Source organism: Centroberyx affinis, unplaced genomic scaffold (genome assembly GCF_046629955.1).
Source record: "Centroberyx affinis isolate AG114_WGS23_722 - 3 ecotype Tasmania unplaced genomic scaffold, CSIRO-AGI_Caff_v1 ptg008230l_1, whole genome shotgun sequence".
Taxonomy (NCBI): domain Eukaryota; kingdom Metazoa; phylum Chordata; class Actinopteri; order Beryciformes; family Berycidae; genus Centroberyx; species Centroberyx affinis.
The window spans coordinates 1-25,138 of NW_027284094.1; the positions used below are offsets into that span (position 1 = coordinate 1).

At 38.4% G+C, this 25,138-nt stretch overlaps 1 protein-coding gene across 1 annotated transcript; it reads left to right on the forward strand.

Moving 5' to 3' along the window:
- Positions 1-333: 333 nt before the first annotated feature.
- Positions 334-23,746, forward strand: LOC139640039 (piezo-type mechanosensitive ion channel component 1-like; the record flags this gene model as incomplete). The annotated part of the gene is made up of 16 exons (XM_071514197.1): positions 334-505; positions 2,383-2,490; positions 2,966-3,038; positions 4,665-4,768; positions 5,338-5,417; positions 6,743-6,923; positions 7,656-7,761; positions 11,117-11,298; positions 13,308-13,456; positions 15,146-15,304; positions 15,609-15,718; positions 17,409-17,575; positions 18,823-18,999; positions 20,604-20,729; positions 21,567-21,767; positions 23,542-23,746. Coding segments are annotated over 16 exons (2,300 nt in total), but the record flags the coding sequence as incomplete, so codon positions are not given.
- Between the last annotated feature and the right edge of the window lie 1,392 nt (positions 23,747-25,138).

Here is a 25,138-nt window from a genome sequence, read left to right on the forward strand (position 1 = left end):
CTAATGTGTCTGGTAATCATTTACTAATGGTGTTCATGTTAACTAAGCTATTAATTTATACATTATTTAATAGTTTATAAAGATGACTATTAAATAATGTATAAATTAATAGCTTAGTTAACATGAACACCATTAGTAAATTATTACCAGACATATTAGTTAACTGTTAATTAAGTAATTAATGCTTATTAAGCATTAACTAACCCTTAATTAATGTACCCTTATTGTAAAGTCTTACCAAATTATCATGCATACATAATGCCTTATGACCATGCTTGTAATAAGACATAATGCTAATAAGACTTAATGCTCTCTCTCTCTCTCTCTCTCTAGACTCTTTGGTCTGAAGGACATCATCAAGCCAGGGAACTGCTCCGCCCCCTATGACCTCAACCTCAACTCCGATTATGATTGGCCGGTTTACGTCAACCCGGGCATACTGTTCTTTCTCTACATTACCATAGCAACCGTTCTCAAGACAGGTTGCCACGGGACACCTGACCAGGTATCTGTTGCTTCACACCAGCTCTGAATAGTAGTGAAATATTTATACTACTTACCTGATGTTCATCACAGATGTTGAGCTCTTAGACTTTGATGTGAGATTCGATGTTTGGCATATCGACTCCCATTCTTTCTGTCCACAATTCTAGTTCCAAGTAGAGGATGTCCTCTGTTTAAATTATAAATAATTGTTGGCTTTGTTTGGGAACAATCGTTGACAAAGGCTTTGGCTCTGATTTATGGTGTTATGGCCCACTCAGCCAAGTGGCATGTTGCTTCTTGCAAGGAGGAGAAGTTAGGAAACACCATGAATCATCTGGGAGAGGAGGGAAGAGGGAGGGGGGCTGCTTTATTCACCATTACACCATTACAGATATCCACCATGCCCATTGGTGTCCTCTAGAACAGTGGTTCTCAACGTGGGGTCCAGGGACCACCAGGGGTCCTTGAGGGGGTTCCAGGGGGTCCCCAGCAAATTGATGAATCGTTAAACGTCAACATTATTTAATTTACAAGAACAACACAATTAGTGAATGTAAGGCAAAGGCAAGGCAAGGCAAGGCAAACTTTATTTATATAGCACATTTCATACACAAGGCAAATACAATGTGCTTCACATAAACAGAAAAAATGACATTAAAAACGAAAGAAAGAAAGATATTGAGCAGTCACTATAAGTCAGTATAACTTCTCTGAGAGTGACTCCCTCAATTTTTCCTCTCAAAAGGAAATCAATTTAGATCTTGAAGGATTCTTCGAAGGAGCCTCGAGTCTTTCCAGTGGTCTTACCCCCCCCACCTATAGGCCCCACAGCCCCTATAGGACTTGTAAATGTTCCTGTAGAACAATACACAGATCATCTAAACAATTACAATTATAAACTTCAAGAAATCCTTCAATTCTCAATACAGGTTTGAGGATCCCGTCAGAGCGGAGAAACTACTCACCAGAGTTCCTCTAGACTCCTGTTGGGATCCTGTTGTGACGCCAATTTATGAATAATGTTGTATAAAATAGGTAAAACAAAAATAAAAGAAATAAAAGGAATAAATGAAGATAACACCTGTTGCATCTACATACAGATGATTTAGCAGAAGGCCACAGAGAAAAGGAATGTTTTGAGCCGACTTTTAAAAGAGCTGACAGTGGGAACATCTCAGTGCTTCTGGAAGTTTATTCCAGTAATTGGGAGCATAATTACTAAAAGCAGCTTCACCTGGTTTAGTTTTCACCCTGGGAACAACTAACAGACCGGTCCCAGAGGACCTCAGAGGTCTGGGTGGCTCATATCCTAAGAGCAGGTCAGAAATGTATTTTGGAGCTAAGCCATTTAGCGCTTTATGGACAGAATAAGCAGCAGAATTTTAAAATCAATTCTATGGCACACTGGAAGCCAATGCAGTGACCTAAGAACTGGTGTACTGTGTTCTGAGTTTTTTTGGGGAGACCGGAGAGAAGACCACTGCAATAGTCTAACCTGTTGGTAATGAAAGCGTGTATCAGCTTTTCTAACTCAGGTTTTGACATACATATATGTAGAAGAATGACTATTTTGATCATAGTTTCTCTGTTATCTCTCTAACTACAATACAGATCGTCACGGAATTCTGGACAAAATTATTTGTAACAATAAAAATATTCTCAGATTTGGGTCTGAGAGGCAAAATCTCATCAGATGGGGGGTCCGTGGCTCTAATGTGGACTAAATTAGGGGTCCTTGGTATGAAAAAGGTTGAGAACCACTGATCTAGAGAGATATCATGATCCTGCAAATAAGCCGAACCCTCGCATAATGACTCTTGCATTTTTCTCAATGTCTGAAAACGTCTCAGTTTGGTTGCATGAGGTTTTTGCAGACAGTGTGTTGATGTTCAGCAGGTGGAGGAGGAGCAGCAGCAGCAGGAGAAGGGGGAGGAGTCAGGAGGGGAGAAGGTGGAGCTAAGATCGTGGAATCCACAGAGGGACGACTGTGAGGACGACACGCAGGTTAACACTCCCTAGATATCCCTATGGCAACTATACAGTCGGGTTCGACCGATATGGGTTTTTGAAGGTGGTATACCATATTTTGACCATTTTCCTGCCAAAAATGTCCAAAAATGTTTTCCCCAAAATTGTATTCTTGTCAGGGTGGAAAAGCCTCTGAAACAACATTTAGACCATGGGACACTAAAACTCTCCATTGAAACCCAAGATGATAATGATAATAATAATAATAATAATAATAATAATAATAATAATAATAATGATGATAATAGTAATAATGATCATGATGATGATGATAATATTGATAGTATTGGTGTAACCCTACTATGCATGCAAACACACAAACATTATTATTTTGTTGATTTAGATTAAACGTTTTTCTGTATATCCTTTACAGTTTGACTTTATAACACTTAAAATGTGTGTGTGTGTGTGTGTGTGTGTGTGTGTGTGTGTGTGTGTCTATGTGTTCTAGCTCATGCTCATGTCTATGGGAACGGAGAGCAGCAGAGGAGGGACCATGGCCGGAGAGAGTCAACCAGATCTTGGTAATAAATGTTCTACTTGCGTCAGACATCATTGATATAATTGATCTTTGACTTTATCATTACCATTGGGTGAATTGGTATTCCTTTAAGGTTAAGACGTGGGTTAGGGCTAGCTTTAGGTTACAGCAAGGGTTAAAGCTAAAGTTAGTTTAGGATTAGGACTTGGGTTTAGGGTTAAGATTAGAATTAGGGTTAATCTTATAGTAAGGGTTAGGGTTAGGGTTTGGGTTTGGGTTAGGGTTAGGGTTAGGCATGTAGTGGAGAGGGTTAAGGTTAGGGGTTAGAGAGTCAATGTAGTCAGTGAAGGTCCTCACAAGTATAGCAAGTAGAGATGTTCCGATACCATTTTTTCCTTCCCGATACCGATTCCGATACCTGAACTTGCGTATCAGCCGATACCGAGTGCTGATCCGATACCAGTGCGTTAAAAAAAATATATATATATGATTATTATTTTTTAACAGCTGTATACTACTAACCCTGTATGGATGTGATATGATTGCTATCATTGTTGTATGGCCTGGCTCAGGTTAAACCCTTTGTAAAACATGAACAAATACATACAGAGAATGAATGCCATAGAACTTTATTATCTAGTTTGACAGTCAGTCATAACTGAAAAAGAACATAAATAAATAAATCTAGGAATAAATAACAATTCCTTTAAAAAGCTGTTAAAATGCAGCCACTATTTAGTAAAATAAAAGACATTTAAAATTTTAAATAGTACAGTAACAGTATAAATTTAGTATATAAGTATAGATTTCCAAGAAAATGGCCGTTTTATCCGGGTGAAACTACTTTAAAGTTGATTTTTTTTAGGCTAATAAATTACGTGATATCAGACTCGCGTACTTGCCGATACCCGATCCAGCATTTTAGGAGGCATTTCCGATACTGGTATCGGTATCGGAACAACTCTAATAGCAACACAAACACGTGTGAGTTTTGTATATGTGGTGATGTCTTTTTATGTAATAGTGAGATCCTATACAGAAAAAAAAAAAAAATTTGAATTTTTGTATAAACATTGTCACATTCTGGTCAACAAATCAAATGACTCCTATACATCTATAACATAATAATAATGATAATAATAATCATAATAAATCCAAAATAAATAAATAAAAATAAATAAATAAATGAAAAAAACAAAACACAGATCAAATGTATGTTCCTACATTAATATGCACCATAATCTCATCTAATTTACAAGCAACAGATGAATTCTCATGTGTTCTCATGCTGTGTATGTGAGTATTATGTACATGGCATGTGCTTTACTTCAAGATCTGTCCACATTAACAATGTATTCCAAGTAGTCTCCCCACTTCGCCACATATTTCTCAGTCCTGTCCTTAGAGCTGAAAGAAATGTGTTCATATGATGCCTCAAAGGAATATTTTCAACATTTGAATATGTTTTTTTTCAATTCACTTACTCGGTGTGACTTCATTCACTGTCAGCTTCCAACGTGACCTACTTCTTGAAGTGTGTATTCACCACTGGTATTCATCCTTTCAAGATCGTTTCAACTTGGAAAAAGATGGTTAATTTTCACTTGTTGGTATATGTTTTAGAAGTATGTTCTGTTCTTCATGCTGACATTATTGTTTATTTTTGCAGATGTCAGTGGCGCCCCCGGTGGCCAACAGAGTGAAAATCCTTTCTGCCTGCTGGGCAGGATGGTCATGCAACAGAGCTATGTCTGTGCTCTCATAGCCATGATGGTAACTACTATAATAACTATAATTTTATACATGTATGTAATTTGATGGAGAACTGTATTAATAACTATGTATTAGATCAGTGATTCAAATCAAGGACCCCTAATTTAGTCCACATTAGAGCCACAGACCCCCATTTGATGAGATTTTGTCTCTCAGACCCAAATCTGAGAATATTTTTTATTGTTAGATATGATTTTGTCCAGAATTCCATGACTATCTGTACTGAGAGATAACAGTGAAACTATGATCAAAATAGTAATTCTTCTACATTCTATAATTGTGTTGTTCTTATAAATCAAATAATGTTGACGTTTAATGATTCATCAATTTGTTGCTGAATAAATATTATATGGGCAAAATAATGAGATTTACATGTAATTTACATATGCAATGACCATGACAGGCGCAACAAGGCTTTGTCTTTTTTGACCAGCACTATTAGGCAGCTTTCCACTCATTGTATTCTTGTATTCTCTCCATGAAACAGACTAACAGCTAATATTTGGTCACTGATTTTATTGTGATACATAAGGGTTCCTGTGTTTGTGTGTCATTTCCCTGTTGTCCAGGTTTGGAGCATTACTTACCACAGCTGGCTGACCTTTGTGCTGCTGCTCTGGGCTTGTCTCATATGGATGCTGCGTGCCAGGTAGTACTAAAGCCATACGAGCATGATTTTGAGCTAATCCCATATTCTCTTGTTCAGCCCAATATATTATCAACATTTATTTCATCCTCTTTGGCTAATCCTATTTACCATATTGAGGATTGCACTTAAAGGAATAGTTCACCCAAAAATGAAAATTCTGTCATCGTGTACTCACCCTCATGCCAAATGAAACACAGGTGAAATTTGTTAGTCCATATAACACACAGGGAGGTTGCCAGCACAACTTGGTAGCAGCCTTCTCCAAAACAACTGAAGTCAATGGGGACCTGTTCTTTAGAGTTCCAAAACAAAAACAGCCAAACAATCACACTGTGAATAGAAAGACCTATACACCATTATTTGTTGCAAATCAATCAGCTGTAGTTCAGATTTGCACTAAATGATGGTGTAAATATACTGTAGGTCTTTTTGGAACTCTGAAGAACTGGTCCCCACTGACTTCAGTTGTTTTGGAGAAGGCTGCTATGGAGTTGTGCTGGCAGCCTCCCTGTGTGTTATATGGACAAACTTCACCTGTGTTTCAACTGGCATGAGGGGGAGGAGATGATGACAGAATTTTCATTTTTGGGTGAACTATTCCTTTAAAGACTTACAGACTTTTTGTCCAATAATCCCTGTAATCGAATGACTTTTCTCTGGTTAGTACTGACATAGGAAGATTTTCTGCTCCATAGACCTGGAATGAATTTCAGCAAACCCTCATGCTTGATGCTTTGGTTGCAATGGGACAGTTCAGGAATCTGATGGCAAACCTGATTGACTTTAAATGTGAATGTTTTAGTTCATTTAATGCATTCATTTAATCAGTAACAGTTTAATAAGGGTACATTAATTAAGGATTAGTTAATGCTTATTAAGCGTTAAGTAACCCTTAATTAACAGTTAACTAATGTGTCTGGTAATCATTTACTAATGGTGTTCATGTTAACTAAGATATTAATTTATACATTATTTAATAGTCATCTTTATATAATTTATTTATTTTAATTTCTGTCTATTACTATTTTTAATTTGTTATTTTTATGTATTTATTTATTTTTTCTAAGCTGTACTTAGTATAAAATGTCAACCTTTTTTGCACATCATATTTCTGCTATGTTATGTTTACCTTTTTAACTGATTGTATGTCTGCAGTTTTTCGTTGAAAATTAATAAAAATTTGGTCAAAAAAAAAAATAGTCATCTTTATAAACTAGTAAATAATGAATAAATTAATACCTTAGTTAACATGAATACCATTAGTAAATTACACATTAGTTAACGGTTAATTAAGTTAGTTAACTGTGCTGTCCATCTTCTTCCAGACGGCATGCAGCCACGCTGTGCTCTCCCTTCATCCTGCTGTACGGCCTGGCTCTGTGCTGTCTGCAGTATGTCTGGGCCATGGAGCTCCAGCCTGAGCTACCCACCACCGTAGGAACCATGAGCCTCAGACAGCTGGGCCTGGACAGAGCCCAGTATCCCTGCCTCAGACTGGGAGCTATGGTACGATAACATTAAACTTCACTGATTCCCATGGGGAGATTGGGTCATTGCAGCAGCTAGCAGTAATAAGATATAACAGGGGAAAAAAGGATATAAGCAAAAATAGAATATAACAAATTGGGGTTCTATAGGCCTACAGGGTGTCTGCAGGTTGACTTGACTTGACTTTAGTAATTTATGCTTGCAGTAGTGTAATTAAAAACACTAAAATCATAAATCATAAACATAAAAAGAGCACATTTGTACACGTGAAACAAGACAAAGTACAAAAATATAAAGATTAAAAAGTACATACAAGGTTACTAAGAATAAATGTAGCACAGACTATATTATAAACATGACAATGTAGCCTCTAGGTCAGTGATTCTCAACCTTTTTCATATCAAGGACCCTAATTGAGTCTACATTAGAGCCATGGACCCCCATTTGATGAGATTTTGTCTCTCAGATCCAAATCTGACAATATTTTTATCATAACAGTGAAACTATGATCAAAATAGTCATTCTTCTACATTCTCTAATTGCATTAACTTCTTGTAGTAAATTAAATAACGCTGAAGTTTAACACTTCATCAATTTGCTGAGGACCCCCTGGAACCCCCTCAAGGACTGCAAGCTAATGGTACGGCTTGAAACCGCTGACTCAGCAGTTCAGAAGTGGACTGGAAGTGAATCCTCTCTCCCCCTCTTTTTTTTTTGTTTCTCTGTCTCTCTCTTTCATCTTTCATCCAGCTGCTGTTCACTTTAACCTTCTGGCTGTTGCTGCGTCAATCAGTGAAGGAAAATTTCAGCCGGAAAAGGAAAATGGCCACTCCACTGCAGGAAGTCACTACAGGAGGTAGGTACACACACACACACACACACACACACACACACTCACTCACAAAGCATGTACACACATACACACCTTCCCCTTCTCAAAATGTGGACGTAATGACGCTGCAAATGTTCTCATCAAATTAATCAGTAATCTATAAAAGATTACATTTTGAAAGTAACCTTTCCATCAGTGTGTTAAACACACTTGAACAACTTCCTTTCATCCCCACTGAATAAGTTGAAGGCCTTTAATTATTTAGGATGCCATACAACAGTGATTCTCAACCTATCAAGGACCCCTAATTTAGTCCACATTAGGGCCATTTGATCCCAAATCTGAGAATATTTTTATTGTTTGATATGATTTTGTCCAGAAATGTATGACTATCTGTATTGTAGGTAGAGAGATAACAGTGACACTATGATCAATACAATAATTCTTCTACATTCTCTAGTTGTGTTAACTTCTTGTAAATGAAATAATGCTGAAGTTTAACAATTCAGCAATTTGCTGGGGACCCCCTGGAATCCTCTCAAGGACCCCTGGTGGTCCCCAGACCCCACGTTGAGAACCACTGCCATACATGACAGCCATGCCTGTTGTTTGTGTGTAGGACTTTCAAGAAATCAGACACTGTAATACTGTCCAGTATATAGCAATCAATACATTTTTGGGAGGTCATGTTTGATACAGATTACAATCAATGCTTATGGACAGCCTACAGATTTGTACTCTGTTATGGATTTCAAATACAGCAAAATATAACGCTTCAGTCAAAGGTTCTTAGGTAAAAGTTAAATTCCAAACTTCAAAAATGCTCAAAAGCTACACAGTTACAGTAAAGAGGGTAATTTGTTACTTCTAACCTTGGCATCCATAAGTTTTCCATAATTTTTATTTATTTATCCTTTATTTAGCCAGGAACGTCCCATTGAGATACAGGAAGTCTTCTTCCTGGGAGTCCTGGTCAAGATGGCAGCTTAAACATTTTCACATTAAAAAAAAAAACAATCTCACATGGTAGAACACATATAATACATAAAAGCTACACAAGGGAAAAAGTAAGGGAAGAGAAGCATACAGGCCATACCATCGATATCCGTAACACCACACATTTTTCCTTCAGGGCAGTTTGTAAAAGACCTTTAAAGGTATTCAAAGAAGGGAGTGCTTCTTAGGTAATGGTATTTTGCAACTCATTCCATACCCAAGGTGCATAAAAGGAGAAAGCGGTTTTACCAAGCTCTGAGTGCACCCTGGGGACATTTCAAAGAATCCGATTAGTAGATCTAGTGTTATAGTTGCTGGTATGATAGGATAAAAGGCTGGAGATATAAGTAGGCAGTTTTCCTAGCAATGTCTTGACAATAAATAGCAACATGTATTTTTATGACCATCCTAGGGATTCATATAAAATGCAATGGTGAATGCGTGAGCCTGCACTTGTTACAAAGCGTAATGCAGCGTGATATGCAGAATCCAGTTTTTTAAGTAGGGATGAAGTTGCATGCATAGAAATGAGCTTTGCACAATTTTCTTTCCCTGTCTTCAAATGGAAAACATTTTTTTAAACGGAAGAAAAAGCCCAGTTTAGGCCTAAGCTTTTTCAACAGATTATCAACATGCATATTAAAAGCCAACATTCCTTTAGCAGGTCATGGTGCAAGGTGAAAAGCCACTCATGGAAAAAATGACTGCATCCGACCACCACTGCCCATTCCAAACCCTAAACAAGTGAAAACCAGCTTGGTGCTAGTTACATGCTTGCCAACTGTGAGAGTCTTGGCAAATAATGTAACTGTGCTTTCCTTGACAGTCGTGGATACAGACAACACCTCTAATTTCTTTTAGCAACACCTTGTATTGAGACAGCAAAGGTTTTGGTGTAAAAACATGGTATATGTCATTAGTTTACAGTCTTGTAAATCTAGCCAAAACTAGCCTTTCTATTGAAGACACAGAAAACAGAGACATTGCTACCATATTGAAGTGCTTACCTCATCGGATTGTCACCCAAATGTGTTTACATTCCAACAAAACAAGTGTGCTGAGAGCAAAACAATCACTTCTAAACCTGTAAAAGCTGAAGTTCAGTAAAAATACTGTTGACCAAATACATAATGCTCAATCACATAAGGAGAACTTTTCCATAACTATAACATTTAGTGTTATAGTTATACTTAGAGAGCTTATCCCAAAGGATCACACATTCTCTGATCAAGAAACTGTCAACAGAAATCCAATATTTAATGTTTCCTCTACGCAACCACGTCTACATGAGGACAGAATGATCACCGGTTAAGCAAACTGCATTATTAAGTATAGAAACCTCATTAACTATATATGTCATCCTCAATATGATCATCATTTGAAGGGTGAAGCCTCAAGATAATTTATACTATTACAGAGAAACTCCCTGGTAGAACTCACCCGGTGAGTAGTCGTAAAATCGAGGAAGAAGTAGTATTGTCATTTCTATAATAAAATATAATAAAAGAGATTTGCGATCTACATGTATACATAAAATGGCTTAAACCTTATCTATCCGAGAGAAAATTTTCTGTTGTTACATTTGCTTCCTTTATGTAAAAGAGATGAGAAAAGAAAAGACGTGGTGGAAAGTTTCTAGCTATGCTGATGATATCCAGCTGTATATTTCATTGTCCCACTCTCTCAGCTCACTGGAGAATTGTCTGAATGATATAAAATTGTTGTTCTCAAGTTAAATGATGATAGAACAGAAGTCCTAGTCATTGGACCTAATCCATAGAGAGGAAAAAATCTCTCCACCATGGGAAAAATGTTTCCAAAATGGTTGAAGATATGCTAATCCGTGAAATCAGACGGTGTAGTCTTTGGTTGGAATGAAAACCTTGAATACTCTATGGCACTGATTCTCAACCTTTTTCATATCAAGGACCCCTAATTTAGTACACAGTAGTGCCACGGACCCCCATTTGATGAGATTTTGTCTCTTGAACCCAAATCTGAGAATATCTTTATTGTTAGATATGATTTTGTCCAGAATTCCATGACAATCTGCATTGCAGGTAGAGAGATAAACTATGATCAAAACAGTCATTCTTCTACATTCTCTAATTGTGTTAACTTCTTGTAAATGAAATAATGCTGAAGTTCAACAACTCAGAAATTTGCTGGGGTCCCTCTGGAACCCCCTCAAGGACCCCTGGTGGTCCCCGGACCCCACATTGAGAACCACTGCTCTATGGCACATGGTTGCCGATACCTGCATTACGGTCTTTCTTGCCATGAATTTTATTGGAAACTTCTTCTCTTCATTTGACATTCTCTCTCTCTCTTTCTCTCTTCCTCTCTGTGTTTCTGCATCCCCCCTTCCTCTCTCTCTCTACAGGAGAGAATGCTGGTAATGAATCAGTGCTAAAGGTCCTGGGAGGCATGGTGATGAGCACTTACGCCAAGTACTGGATCTATGTCTGTGGAGGGATGTTCATCATGGTCTCCTTTGCTGGCAAGCTCGTCGGATACAAGATAGTCTACATGCTGCTGTTCCTGCTCTGCCTCTGTCTCTATCAGGTATGAATACCAGAGGTGGGACCAAGTCATTGTTTTGCAAGTCACAAGTAAGTCTCAAGTCTTTGCACTCAAGTCCCAAGTCAAGTCCCAAGTCAAGACAGGCAAGTCCTGAGTCAAGTCCCAAGTCAAGACTGACAAGTCCCAAGTCAGTCCCAAGTAGTCAAGTGTCAGTAACGTAACATTACTTCTTCATGGTTCTCTCCTACAACTTGATTGGATGCTGTCAGATTGGTTCAAACAAAGTGGATCTGGGAAATGAAGTGTCGACTTGCTGGGAATGAATAGCGTTAACGTTAGTTGATTCAGGAAATGAAGGGAAATGAATTGATTCGTGGCACACTTTTTAAATAACATACTTTTTAATCTTTGGGTTTGGGGGAAGGTATCAAGTCTTTTCAAGTCAAAAGGCTCAAGTCCAAGTGAAGTCATGAGTCATTGGTGTTAAAGTCCAAGTCGAGTTGCAAGTCTTTTTTGATTTTGTCAAGTTGAGTCTAAAGTCATCAAATTTGGACTCGAGTCTGCAGTAACACTGCATTATGTAATAACACGACAAAATGTAATAAATTTTCACTTCATTATGTAATAACACCCGCATTTTGTAATAATCTGACGCATTTTGTAATACACAGCCTGAACGCAATATGTAATAAATTTCCCCGTATTTTGTAATAAATTATTACATATTGCGGTGGTTATTACAAAATACGGGAGTTGCACTTTTTTTTTTGATGAAAATTTAATAATATGGTGCATTATGTAATAACCAACCAAAATGGATGTCTTCATTCATAAAAATCGTTAAAACATTATAACAACAATGTTTATTTATACATTCTAGCATGAATCATACTGACTCAAAATTCATTTTAAAAAGATACTATTAGTTCAGTAGATTAGTATCTTTCATTGGTCAAAACTACATTAAGTGTCACTGTATTCCTTAGCTTAATAGAAACTGTACTTGAGGGTTCATAGAGACAGAGAAACTGCATGACACTGAGTGTTATACTGACACAAACACCTAAGTAATGGTACACACAAATGTCAGGAGACACACACACACACACACACACACTGCAATATGTAATAATTTTTTACAAAATGTGGGGAAATTTATTACATATTGCGTTCAAGCTGTGTATTACAAAATGCGGCAGATTATTACAAAATGCAGGTGTTATTACATAATGAAGTGAAAATGTATTACATTTTGTTGTGTTATTACATAATGCGGTGTTATTACATAATGCGTTGTTACACCATCCAATTTAATAAAAACTTGGACATTACAATATGCAGCTCATTCATTACATTAACATAACCTTTTAACTAAATGACTGAACCCAAGAGATAGATGTAATAGTAGAGAGATTGGTACATGTGCGGTCAGAACTATTGGCACCCCTTGTAATTTTGCTGATAATTCACTATTTCATCATAAAATAACCATGACCTCCACACCATTACTCTGATTTTAAACATTACAGAGCAAAAACATACCATTACAAACTTGACAAATGAACAATATCAAATTTAAACAGAGAAAACATCTCAAAAATTTGAATAATCAGGTTAACAAGGTTTTGATGTGACAATAGTGGTATATACCACACAGACACAGACACAGACACACACACACACACACACACGAATATACAGCTTTTCATGTATGCACAAGGTGGTTGTATACAACAGTGATTCTCAACCTTTTTCATATCAAGGACCCTAATTTAGTCCACATTAGAGCCACGGACCCCCATTTCATGAGATTTTGTCTTTCGGACCCAAATCTGAGAATATTTTTATTGTCAGATATGATTTTGTTCAGAATTCCATGACTATCTGTATTGTAGGTAGAGAGATAACAGTGAAACTATGATCAAAACAGTCATTCTTCTACATTCTCTAATTGTGTTAACTTTTTGTAAATTAAATAATGGTGAAGTTTAACAAGTTCAGTCAGAAATCTGTCGTGACGCTCTTCTAAGTAACTTCTTTATCTTCCCTAGGTGTACTACTCTCTCTGGAGGAGGCTGCTGAAGGTCTTCTGGTGGCTGGTTGTGGCTTACACCATGTTGGTGTTGATCTCCGTCTACACCTACCAGTTTGAAGACTTCCCTGGCTATTGGAGGAACTTCACTGGTTTCACTGAAGAACAGTACGTTCAAACATGAAGCTTGCTTAAACCTGTACTAACACCCCTTTTCCACCAAATTAGCTCTGTTTCTTGAACCGGTTCCGTTCAGGATTCTTGGAACCTTGGTGCTATCTAGCGAACCGGCCCGCGTTTCCACCAGTTTTGAGCTGAACCATTGTAATCAAGGATGCGTCATCAACGGAGGGAGTTGCACAATGCACACCGGAAGTAAACAGTAGTAGCAAGATGGCGGATCGCATTGATTACCTGCAAGCTTTTGTTCTGTTATTATACCTGTAGAATATGACACGCCCACTGATGTCGTCACGGTTCGCACTTGAAAACCTGCTATTTTTTGGTTCCAGCTGGGAACCAACTTTTCGGGTTCCGAACCAATTTATTTTTGGTCGAAATGCTCCGAACGGTTCAAAATTAGGTGCGCAAACCGGAACGGAACCCATTCTATGTTGGTGGAAAAGGGGTATAAAGTGATTTCAGACCCTGTAACCAATCCTGAAACTACCATGTGCTATGTGGAGATTTCCTTGAGACATAATGACCAATATCCACACAGCAGGCAGCTGTGTTGCTGTTTTCACTTCTTTTCTAAAGCTTGTTGTCAAAATCTGGACCGACTTGAAGCTCCTCCCGGCTTTTCATTTTCTTAAAATCTAGCTTGGCACCTTCCTCGCTGTTTAAAAGAGGAATGTAGAGGACTCTCAAGGGCATTCAAAGGAATTTGGATGTACCTTAAAGGAATAGTTCGCTACAAAATGAAAATTCACTCATTATCTACTCACCCTCATGTCAGTCGAAATACCAGTGAAGTTTGTATGTCCACATAACCCCCGACCTTGCTGAAACACGTTTTTTATTGCATCAATTAAAGTTTTCTTGAAGAGCACTACTCCAAGAAGTTGCAGGCCCTTACTCCTCCTTCACCAAAAATATATGTGTCAAAACAACATTGAAGATCTGGAATCAATTTAGACACCACTTTGGGTTTCAGACAACCTCTTTTTCCGCTCCGGTAGCCTCAAACCCGGCTTTTCCCTCATCTATGGTTGATAGTGTTTTCTCAACATGGTCAAGTCTTGGTATTAAATGATTCAGAGATCTCTACATTGACAACACATTTACTACGTTTGAGCAATTATCATTTAAGTTTGGTCTCCCCAGACATCATTTTTTTAGGTTCTTACAGATCCGGAGTTACGTCCGCAGCATAGATCCCCGATTCCCCACCCTTCCTGGTGAAACACAGTTTGACACTTTTTTTACCCCACTTCCTACTCTGAAAGGTATCTTGACAATAATTTACAGACAAATTTGCTCTTAAGATGAAGTTGCGACAGTTCTTGTACATTGGTATGTCCACATAACACACAGCGAGGTGGCCAGAACTGCTCCATTTCAGCCTTTTCCAACACAGTTGAAGTTTCAAAAGTTTCAAAAGGGGCAAAAATGACCGATTGATTTATCTCATTATCTCAGAGATTTTCCTCTCTGACAATGATTTGCTCTACAATGCGCCAACAGACTTTACTGCTTTCCTCCATCGTTGTTGTTGCTATGACTTCCCTGCTCTGTGGCCACTAGCTTCATCTTGGTAGCCACAAACAGCTCGGCGGTGGAGGTTGACTGCTTTCTGAAGGCATTGTAGATAACAGTGCCATGTAACTCTGAACCCCCTACCTCCCAACTCCCCAGGTTGGGAGATATTGGTCTGGAGACGTTCGCTCTATCTGAGCTCTTCACCAGTATTCTGATCCCCGGCTTCTTCCTGCTGGCCTGTATCCTGCAGCTACACTACTTCCACAAGCCTTTCATGAGAATCACTGATCTGGAGCATGTTACACCTATACACAGGTAACAATGCATATACACAACATACACGTGCAATTTGTAATATTAGTTTTTAACATTTATATATTCTTTTTAGCTTTTTCTCTTTTGTTGAAATGCACTATTTTGACTTGTGACTGTATCTATACACAATAAAGAAATAGAAAATCAATATATTATATGATCTATTTATGTATTGCGTACAGATTTCCCAAATTGAAACCCATGAATGAATGATACTCACTCACTCTAAACTCACTATTGAGTACCATAGACATGTTAAGTCCCTGTGGTAATACTATAGGAATATTTGTAATTTTCTTCCCAGGAAGAAGAGCAGCCATAAGGCTGAGGGGATTGGCTGTGCTCGTGGTGTGGGGGCGGGCTTTGAAGAGGAAGACCTGGTGACTGATATAGATGACGAATCCGAGGATGAAGGTAAAAGACAAAAAAAAGAAAGGTTATTTCTTACCTTTCTAACATTTTTGAGTTGGACAATATGTTACGTCCAAAGAAGAGCAAATCCAGTGCTGGGCTGATGGTAGGCTTTAACATCATTGTTCACAGTTAACAATGATTTACTGGACTTTTTCACTCTGAAATCTGGTGTCTGACCTACTTTATTGGAAACTATTGACATCACCTTGCAGGACTTTTGGGTATTGAAGTCATTCAGATTTTCCTAAATTCAAACAGTTTTCTCCTGCTGCCAAAGCTGCCACAGTGCAAAAACTAAATGTCCTCTTCTTAGTGTGTGGTGGGGTGGAGGTGGTGAAGGGGTTCAGCCATCATTGGTGAGTCCAGCTTTCTCTGGACAATGCGCTCGCTCGCTGCTGTTTAGGAGACAAATTTGGATTTCACTCTTAAGTTTTGATCCATCATTTCCTGTGCGGAGAAATTTTCCACCAGTGCCCATACCGACACCAGAATTTAATCTGGGTAAAGAGGTGAATCTATGGCATGAGACACTCTTCTCTGTTGGAGCCACACTTTGTGATTTAGGTAACTTTCGCACCTGCATCGTTTGGTATGGATTTTATGAACTTTTTGCTGTGTACGGATCATTTTCAAAGACGTGAACATGCCATGTGGACTTGGGTGCTTCTTACATATATATATCTATATATATTACAAGCCAAAGTATATTTATGACAAATCAAAATGTCACTAGATAGAGAAAAACCTATCGGCTGCCCCGGAGTAGAAGTACCTCAGACGCATAATAGAAGACTGCGTCGTCAAATTAAAAGTCCCCCAGAATACTACAGGGTCGTTCAATGGAAAAGTGTAGCATTATAATGTGAAAACACTCTGAGTGCCATTCTAGTTAGATTTTTTTGTACTGCCAACAAAATATCTGTCCAATAGATCCGTTTGATATTAGGCAATGTGAAACCAACCGGACCAATACAATGTAACTACATAGCAAACTCTGGTTGTGACTTTGGGGTTTTTACATAAACATCTTGCTTAATGCAGCTTTAACTGGAAAAAATAAATACATTTGGAAAAAAGCACATGATCCTAGCATTGATGTTCATGCTACAAGAGCCATTAAGAATTATAGAGTAGTGTCTATGATCTAACAAAGGCTTCCAGACTTAAAAAATACTTGTCAACTGAACTACTTAAATTATTAAGTATTATTAATTAAATATCGCAAATTGGAAATGCATGCCCTCTTTAATCCAGATTTATTGGGGGTTTCAGCCTGTTTCCACTGTAACAAACCTCATGACATTTTGACACGTTTGTGTTGGCTAAACCTGATTTTCACATGGATTTAGAGTATGTAAAAGGTTCATTTACATTTACAGTGTTTGGAAATACTGGGGTGAACATATTTTTCGTCTACAATTCAAAGTATCAGAATTCAGAAGGTCAAATAGAGTGAAGCTGACACAAGTTTGTTTCATCTAAAACTATGTGAATTTTCTTTTTAACTGACTTTTGATTGTCTTGAGCTTTGTACATTTTGTACGTTTACGTGTGATCACACTCCAGAACCTCAAAATCTCTCTTCTGCTCTCCAGATTGATCCTTCCTCTCTTGATTTCCATCTCTGTTTTCTCTCCCGTCCCTCCCTCTCCCTTATTCCCTCCCTCCTCTCCCCTCCCGCTCTCCTCAGAAGAGTTGATGCCCAGTAAGTGGGGTCTGGTGATGGACAGGTTGCTGGTTCTTTCCAGAAGGTTCTCTGACATTCTTACCAAGGTCCAGGTGTTTCTCTGGAGGCTGCTGGAGCTCCACATCCTCAAGATGGTGGCCTTCTTCACCGTCTGGGTCGCCCTCGGAGAGGTAAAGGCAGGGGGAAGGGTATTGTGGAGAGGTTTGTGTGTGTATAAGGGGTGGGGCATTCGCTACATGAAAGACTCTAGAGGGTCCTAATGAAATGCTGACATGGTTCACCTATTCATAAAGTTAGCTAATGTTAGCTCTGAATTTTGTTGCATTCCATTTACCTCGGAAGTCTGAGCTGGGAATGACGTCACACCCGAGTTGACTGCGTTCCAGTACAACAAGTCGGAAAACCAATTAGTTTTTTTTATTTCACGGGGTGGGGGAAGTGGGGTTTGCTCTAGCCAGGTTAGCCATTGTTAGCAATACCAGTTGATAACAACGCATTACACGGTATTTTGCGCATACAAACACCGTAGCAACATGTCCACAGATAGAAGTTGGGCAGTACTCTGGGTACGACTGATTTAATGAGACAGAGACGGAGCAGCCATCTTGGATTTTGAGGTCAGGGTTGGTGAGGTTCTTCCGACTTTCCGAGTCGGAAATCCGACTTCAGGGGGCGTTCCAGTTGAAATTTCCCACTGGGAACTCGGAAATTCCGACTTCCCAGTTCAAATGGAATGCACCAAACTTCATGTTCTTAACGTTATATTAATTTCCAAAGCAACTAGGTGTAATCTTAACATTAGACTCACAGCATTAACAGGCTTAGTCTTTTGTGTTACTAATGCCCTAAATGATGCTTCATTTATGCTATATGGTGATTCTTTAACAGTCAAATTGTTTGTTAGATTTTGTGTACGCTAGCTAACACTAGTAATGGGAAGAAGACTGAGTTTTCTTCGTTGTTTTATGATGACTTCTTGAAAGAAGTCATATTGGCATGAGTCAAGTAAAATTTATTGAACATTTAGATATAAATGTTAACAACATCAGGGATGGTCCATTCAGTCCAGTTGCTCTAGCCTTTGACCTGGACCTTCTTGGCTGATTTGGCCTCCACCTCTGCTCATCACTCAATGATATTACAGGATAATTTTGGTATACATTTACATTTTTTTATGACATGATATATCTAATAAGGAGTAGGAGTAGGGCCACCCCGTGCCTTCAGAACAGCTCCTGGGTTTAAATCCAGCCTGGAACGTTTATGTATTTATTTTTTATTTATCCCCCCCCCCACTTCACCCTGTTGTTCACAGAACCACTCTTGAATTTATTAAGCAGTGTGTGTGTGTGTGTGTGTGTGAGCATTATGAACTAAATCCCGTCCTCTCCTCTCACCCGTCCCCGTCTCTCCCCAGCCGTCGGTGATGAACCTGGTCTTGGTGGTGCTGTGGTCGCTGGCGATGCCGTACGGCCGCTTCAGGCCCATGGCTTCCTGCCTGTCCACCGTCTGGGTGTGTGTCATCATCGTCTGTAAGATGCTGTACCAGCTCAGTGTCGTCAGCCCCGTCGAATACTCCAGCAACTGTAGTCGGGTAAGACACACACGTCTGTGTCCGAAACTTATATTTTTGTAAGTCATATGCCAACTTGTGGCACAGAGCTGTGGAGGTAGCAACCATGCAAACACATACACACACACACACACACACAGTCAGACATAAGCAAAGACACACCTAGACATAGTCACACACACACACACACATATTAAAGACAACTGCTTAATTAGGTTAATTCTTTCACACTTTTGTGCTGAGGTTGCACGAGGCCTTGGTAACTCCTGCAGTGTTGGTAATAGCTGTTAAACACACAGACACACACCACACACACACACCCCAAGCCGTAGTTTGTCTAGCTCCTGTGGTGTTGCTAACAGCTAGCTGCTGATTGTCCCCTCTCTGATGTTACGGATTTATTTTGCAACCTCTGCAATTAAAGTTGTTTACAAGACAACAGGCTGTCGTTAAGTTTTTCCATGCTGGGCTATTTTAGACCCATTTTAGTCTTTATAGTCTCTCTTAAAGGAGTGGTTCACCTCAGAGTGAAAATCCTGATGCACTACTCAGTTACATATATTTATAATAACATATTATTGTTGTTTAATTCATCAGTAACCCGCAGTTTGTTAAGTCTAATGAACTGTCATTATTCTAAACTGTTACCAAATGATATTTTGTTTTTGAGAGTCCAATGTGGGCTGAACAAGCTATTGGCCAATTATTATTAGAGGCTGAAATCCTATTGTGTATAGTTTTTGCTAGACTTCTTCTTTTTCTTCTTCTTCTGCCCTAAAATGATCTGTACCTCAGTCCTCAAGTCAGTCTGCAACCAAATTTGGTGGATAGGTTTCAAAATTTAACAAACTTTGAAAATAGGTAACAAAAATTACACCTATCGGCCAGATGGTGGCGCTATAACAAGCAGCTTTACATTTTGGCCAATAGCTTCTCAACCGTAAAGTCTGGAATCATTTATTTTTTCCCTCACATTCCTTGGCTCAAGACGAATTCATCTATCCGATACACATTTCATTTTCACAATGATAGTTTTTTTCGCTATTTTGAATTTTATGCAAAACCTATTTGTATCTTTGTGATGTAGAAGCTTATATTCTCACTGTCAAATCATTTGGATGCCACTAATGGCCGATTGCGTCTATATTTATTATTTTTATAATTATTGTTATTTTACACTGTTTCTCACTGGGATTGTGCTGCTTTAAACAATTTAATTTTATGTTTCTTTTCCTCCTATTCCACCCCAGTCCCTGGCCAATGAGTAGGAGGTTATGATCTTTTAAAATAGATTATTGGGAGTTAATGGGTTAATTTAATGTGGGAGATGGCTGTCTGCGTTATAGTTTAGCAGCAGAATTGAACTGAGGATACCTACAGGAGGGTATTTTCTTTAATTTTGTTTTTGTTATTTGATTGTTTAATGTATATTTATTTGACTATGAAGTAAAATTGAAAAAAAAAAAAATACTGGAATAATAATACTGCTTTGTCAACATGATATAATCAATATCTATATCAACCTCGATATATATCAACCCCCTGCAGATATATTACGTACTTATTGCACCTTTTAAATTGAAGATGAATAAGTTTCTCTGCCCCCCTCCCTCTTTTCCTCCCAGCCTCTGGCTAATGCAACCAACCTCTCACCAGAGGAGATGATGAACTCTACTCTGTATAAGGGGCCAGTGGATCCGGCTAACTGGTTTGGCTTCAGGAAAGATGCCACAGTACTGGGATACAGCAAGGTATAGTCAATATACTGTATGTTTCCTATTAGCAATAGAACTCTATGCAAGGATCCGGACGATGCAGCTAACTGTTCTGGCTTCAGTAAGGATGCTACTGCACTGGGTTAATGCAAGGTATAGTTATGAATGTAAAAACCCAATGTATGTATAAGTATTACATAGGGTAGACTTGTACTATGTGTAGTCTGTAGCCTCTAATTATGGAGGACCACACGTGTCACAGAAATAGTAATAAAGCATTTCATTAATTAATAACTAATTGTACAATAAAAATAAGCATTAATAAATTTGTTTACGAATTAATTTATGAATCTATGAATAAATAGAGTAAATTACAAAGTAATTCATTATTTGATATTTTAATGGGCAATAAAAAGAGGAATTACAAAAAGAATTTGCAAATGAAATATTAATCCATCAATAAATATTTCAAATTAAAAAGGGATTTACAAAAACAACCATAAAACAGTCAATAAGTACATCATTTAAAAACACATTTATGAATTCATAAATAAATATTGGAATTTAAAAATCTATTTGAAAATGCAGTTTAAAAAGAGAAATAAATAACTGGATTCACAAATTGAATTAAGAATACAGAGATTTTAAAAAGTCAATTTCCTTTCCATTTGCATTTCCATTTCCCCGCTGCTTTTCCTTTTCCTATTGTTTGTTTACAAATTAATTTGTAAACAAATTTATTAATGGCTATTTTTATTGTACAATTAGTTATTAATTAATGAAATGCTTTATTACTATTTCCATGACACTTGTGGTCCTCCATACTATTCCACTGCTTTTACTGCAATTAGTCCCCTACAATTTCCTTTCCAGAACCATTTAATAGTGCTGATGCTGTTGGTGTTTGAGGCGACAGTGTACCGTCACCAGGCTCACCACTACCGCCAGCTGCAGCGCTCTCCTCCCGCCATCCCCACTCTGTTCCACTCCGCCACCAGGGACAATCTAGACCAAGGCCTGATACCCTGCCTCAAGTACCTTCTCAACTACACCTTCTATAAGTTTGGACTGGAGGTAGGTGGTGTCGTGGAACCCTTCAAGAACCACTCAGTGGACTGCTGTTGATTCTTAGCAACTAAATGAATCTCTCTCACCGGACACTAGATACCGATCAGTATTTATACTTGCTTCGGGGTGGAGCTTATAGAAGTATAGAAGTAGAATCTTACATACAACCAGCCTGCAGTGACACCTACAGGTCTGGCAGCGCACAGCATATACATACACAATTCTTCCACATTCCCCCCTCTTTGAGGCGTAGCTTTTACAAGAAATGAAATCATGAAAATAAAATGAAGAAGAAAATCAAAACAAACTATACTCTAAAAATAGTATACAACGAATGGGAAATGGAGCAAGGGAAATCTATGTACAGATAAGATAAAGTAGGACTGGGCGATATGTTTGAAATCAATATGATAATCATAAGGATTTTTCTTGATATCAATATATATCATAATATGGTTCATGTATGCAAAATCACGTTAAATAATCAAATTAATGTTCATCTCATTGAACCGAATGGTGATGATAGGTGTGATGTCAAACAAAACAGAAATATTCAAATAATATTCCTACCATACCTCATTTTATGAGAGTTTTTAAGTAAAATTTGCTTGTCATCATCAATTTAGACAGCAGAAATGTGTGTCACGATATTAAAATATCTTCATATCATCACGATATGATTCCACTGAAAGATGATAAACGATAATATTGAATTATCGCCCAGCCCTAGGATAAAGGTAAGGTAGGTTAGCGGAACCCATGTAAGGAGCTAAGGGATTCAGCGGTTCCTTGTTCTCTTCGATAATAGATTGGCCATATCTATTTTATCATGAGGGTTGCAGAGGTGCTTGGGGGGGTGGAGCTTATAGAGGAAGTAGAATCTTACATACAACCAGGCTGCAGTGACACCTACAGGTCTGGCGGTGCACAGCATATACATACACAATTCTTCCACAGTGGCAATTCAATCGTTGAATAGGGGCTTTTTTGGACTAGGAGATAATTCAGTAATAATTTGATTATTGATGGAGACACAGTTGATCACAACCACTCCACAAATACGTCATCATCTACACCTTTTACAAGTTTGGACTGAAAGCAACAGTGATAGCAATTCAAATCAGGAGAAACGCCCCCAGAAATGCTTCTAAGGCATCGGAGGCAGCATCCTGCGGTATTTGATACTGCAGAATATCGCGATATTCAATATTATCGAATATCGGCCCAAGCCTAAGTTTGATTCAATGAGCCATGTGTTCATTTGTTAATTTTTTTATTTGTTTATTTAAGGATCCCCATTAGCTGACGCCGTGGCAATCAGCCAATCTTCCTGGGGTCCACACCTGACATACTGTACATAACACATACATGATAAATGTTGAATGACATTAATATACACTAAATTACATTAATATACATTAATATAAAAAAATGCAAAAAATATATTCATATACAATTCAAAGCCAGTCAACACTGAAACATACATTTAGGTGGAATACTAATTAAAAATCAATATATAGATAATTCATCAGTGTTTGTTCCTTCAATTGTTAATTACATGAAGTAATTATATTAAGTAATAACATATTAATGATTCATTAATATTAATTAATTAATTATTATTAATTAAGTTATTCACCTATGTAGCCATCCATGAACCCAACCATTTGGTCATTATAATTATAACTATTATTATTATTGTTATTATTTAATCTCTACCTGTTTATTCAATCTGTTTTTATAATTTTCTCAAAACATTCCCCCTCTGTCCACTCAAAAGATCTGCTTCCTGCTGACAGTGAATGTGATTGGACAGCGGATGAACTTCCTGGTGATAATCCATGGCTGCTGGTTGGTCGCCATCATGGTGAGGCGTCGCCGGGCAGCTATTGCCAAGATCTGGCCCAAATACTGCCTCTTCCTGTCCATCTTCATGATCTACCAGTATGTGCTGTGTGTGGGCATACCGCCTGCTGTCTGCATAGGTGAGTCCTACTATAAACTGACGTACAGCTAAGTGTGATAATATATATCTGTGTGATCATAGTACAAAACCATGATCTACTATTAGAATGAATTATGTTTATCGGTGTACCACCTGCACCCTCGATTAGTGAATAGTTCCAATATTATTCGCTTCATTTCAAGCTAGATGATCTGCCAGTATATACTATGTTTGGGCATATCACCTGCACTGTGTATGGGTATTTGCAGTGTGGGGCGTAATTCAAGCTTCACCTTGGGCCATTAAGAATGGGACGATATGCTTATCTCACGATGCGATTTGACATGCGATATGGGGTTCGCGATTCAATACGTGATACGAGGTTCACAATTCGATATGAGATATGGGGTTCACGATTTGTTACGAGATACGGGGTTCACGATTCGATACGAGATATGGGGTTCACGATTTGATTTGACATGCGATATGGGGTTCACGATTCAATACGTGATACGAGGTTCACGATTCAATACATGATATGAGGTTCACAATTCGATACGAGATATGGGGTTCACGATTCAATACGTGATACAAGGTTCACGATACGATACATGATATGAGGTTCACGATTCGATACTCGATACGAGGTTCGCGATATGCGATGCAGGTTTCATGATGCGATACGCGATACAGGGTTCATGATTCGATACGCGATACAGGGTTCATGATGCGATAAGTGATACGAGGTTCACGATTCGATACGGGGTTCACGATTCGATACGCGATGCAGGTTTCATGGTGCGATACGGGGTTCACGATTCGATACATGATATGAGGTTCACGATTCGATACGAGATATGGGGTTCACAATTCGAGGTTCGCGATACGCGATGCAGGTTTCATGATGCGATACAGGGTTCATGATTTGATACGCGATACAGGGTTCATGATGCGATAAGTGATACGAGGTTCACGATTCGATACGGGGTTCACGATTCGATACATGATATGAGGTTCACGATTCGATACGAGATATGGGGTTCACAATTCGAGGTTCGCGATACGCGATGCAGGTTTCATGATGCGATACAGGGTTCATGATGCGATAAGTGATACGAGGTTCACGATTCGATACGGGGTTCACGATTCGATACACAATGCAGGTTTCATGGTGCGATACGGGGTTCACGATTCGATACATGATACGGGGTTCACGATTTGATACACGATACGAGGTTCACGCTTCGATGCTCGATACGAGGTTCACGATTCGATACGAGATATGGGTTTCACGATTCGATACAGGGTTCACGATTCGATACACGATACAGGGTTCATGATTTGATACGTGATATGAGGTTCACGATTCGATACGAGATACAAGGTTCACGATTCGATACGAGATACGGGTTTCACAATTTGATACGTGATA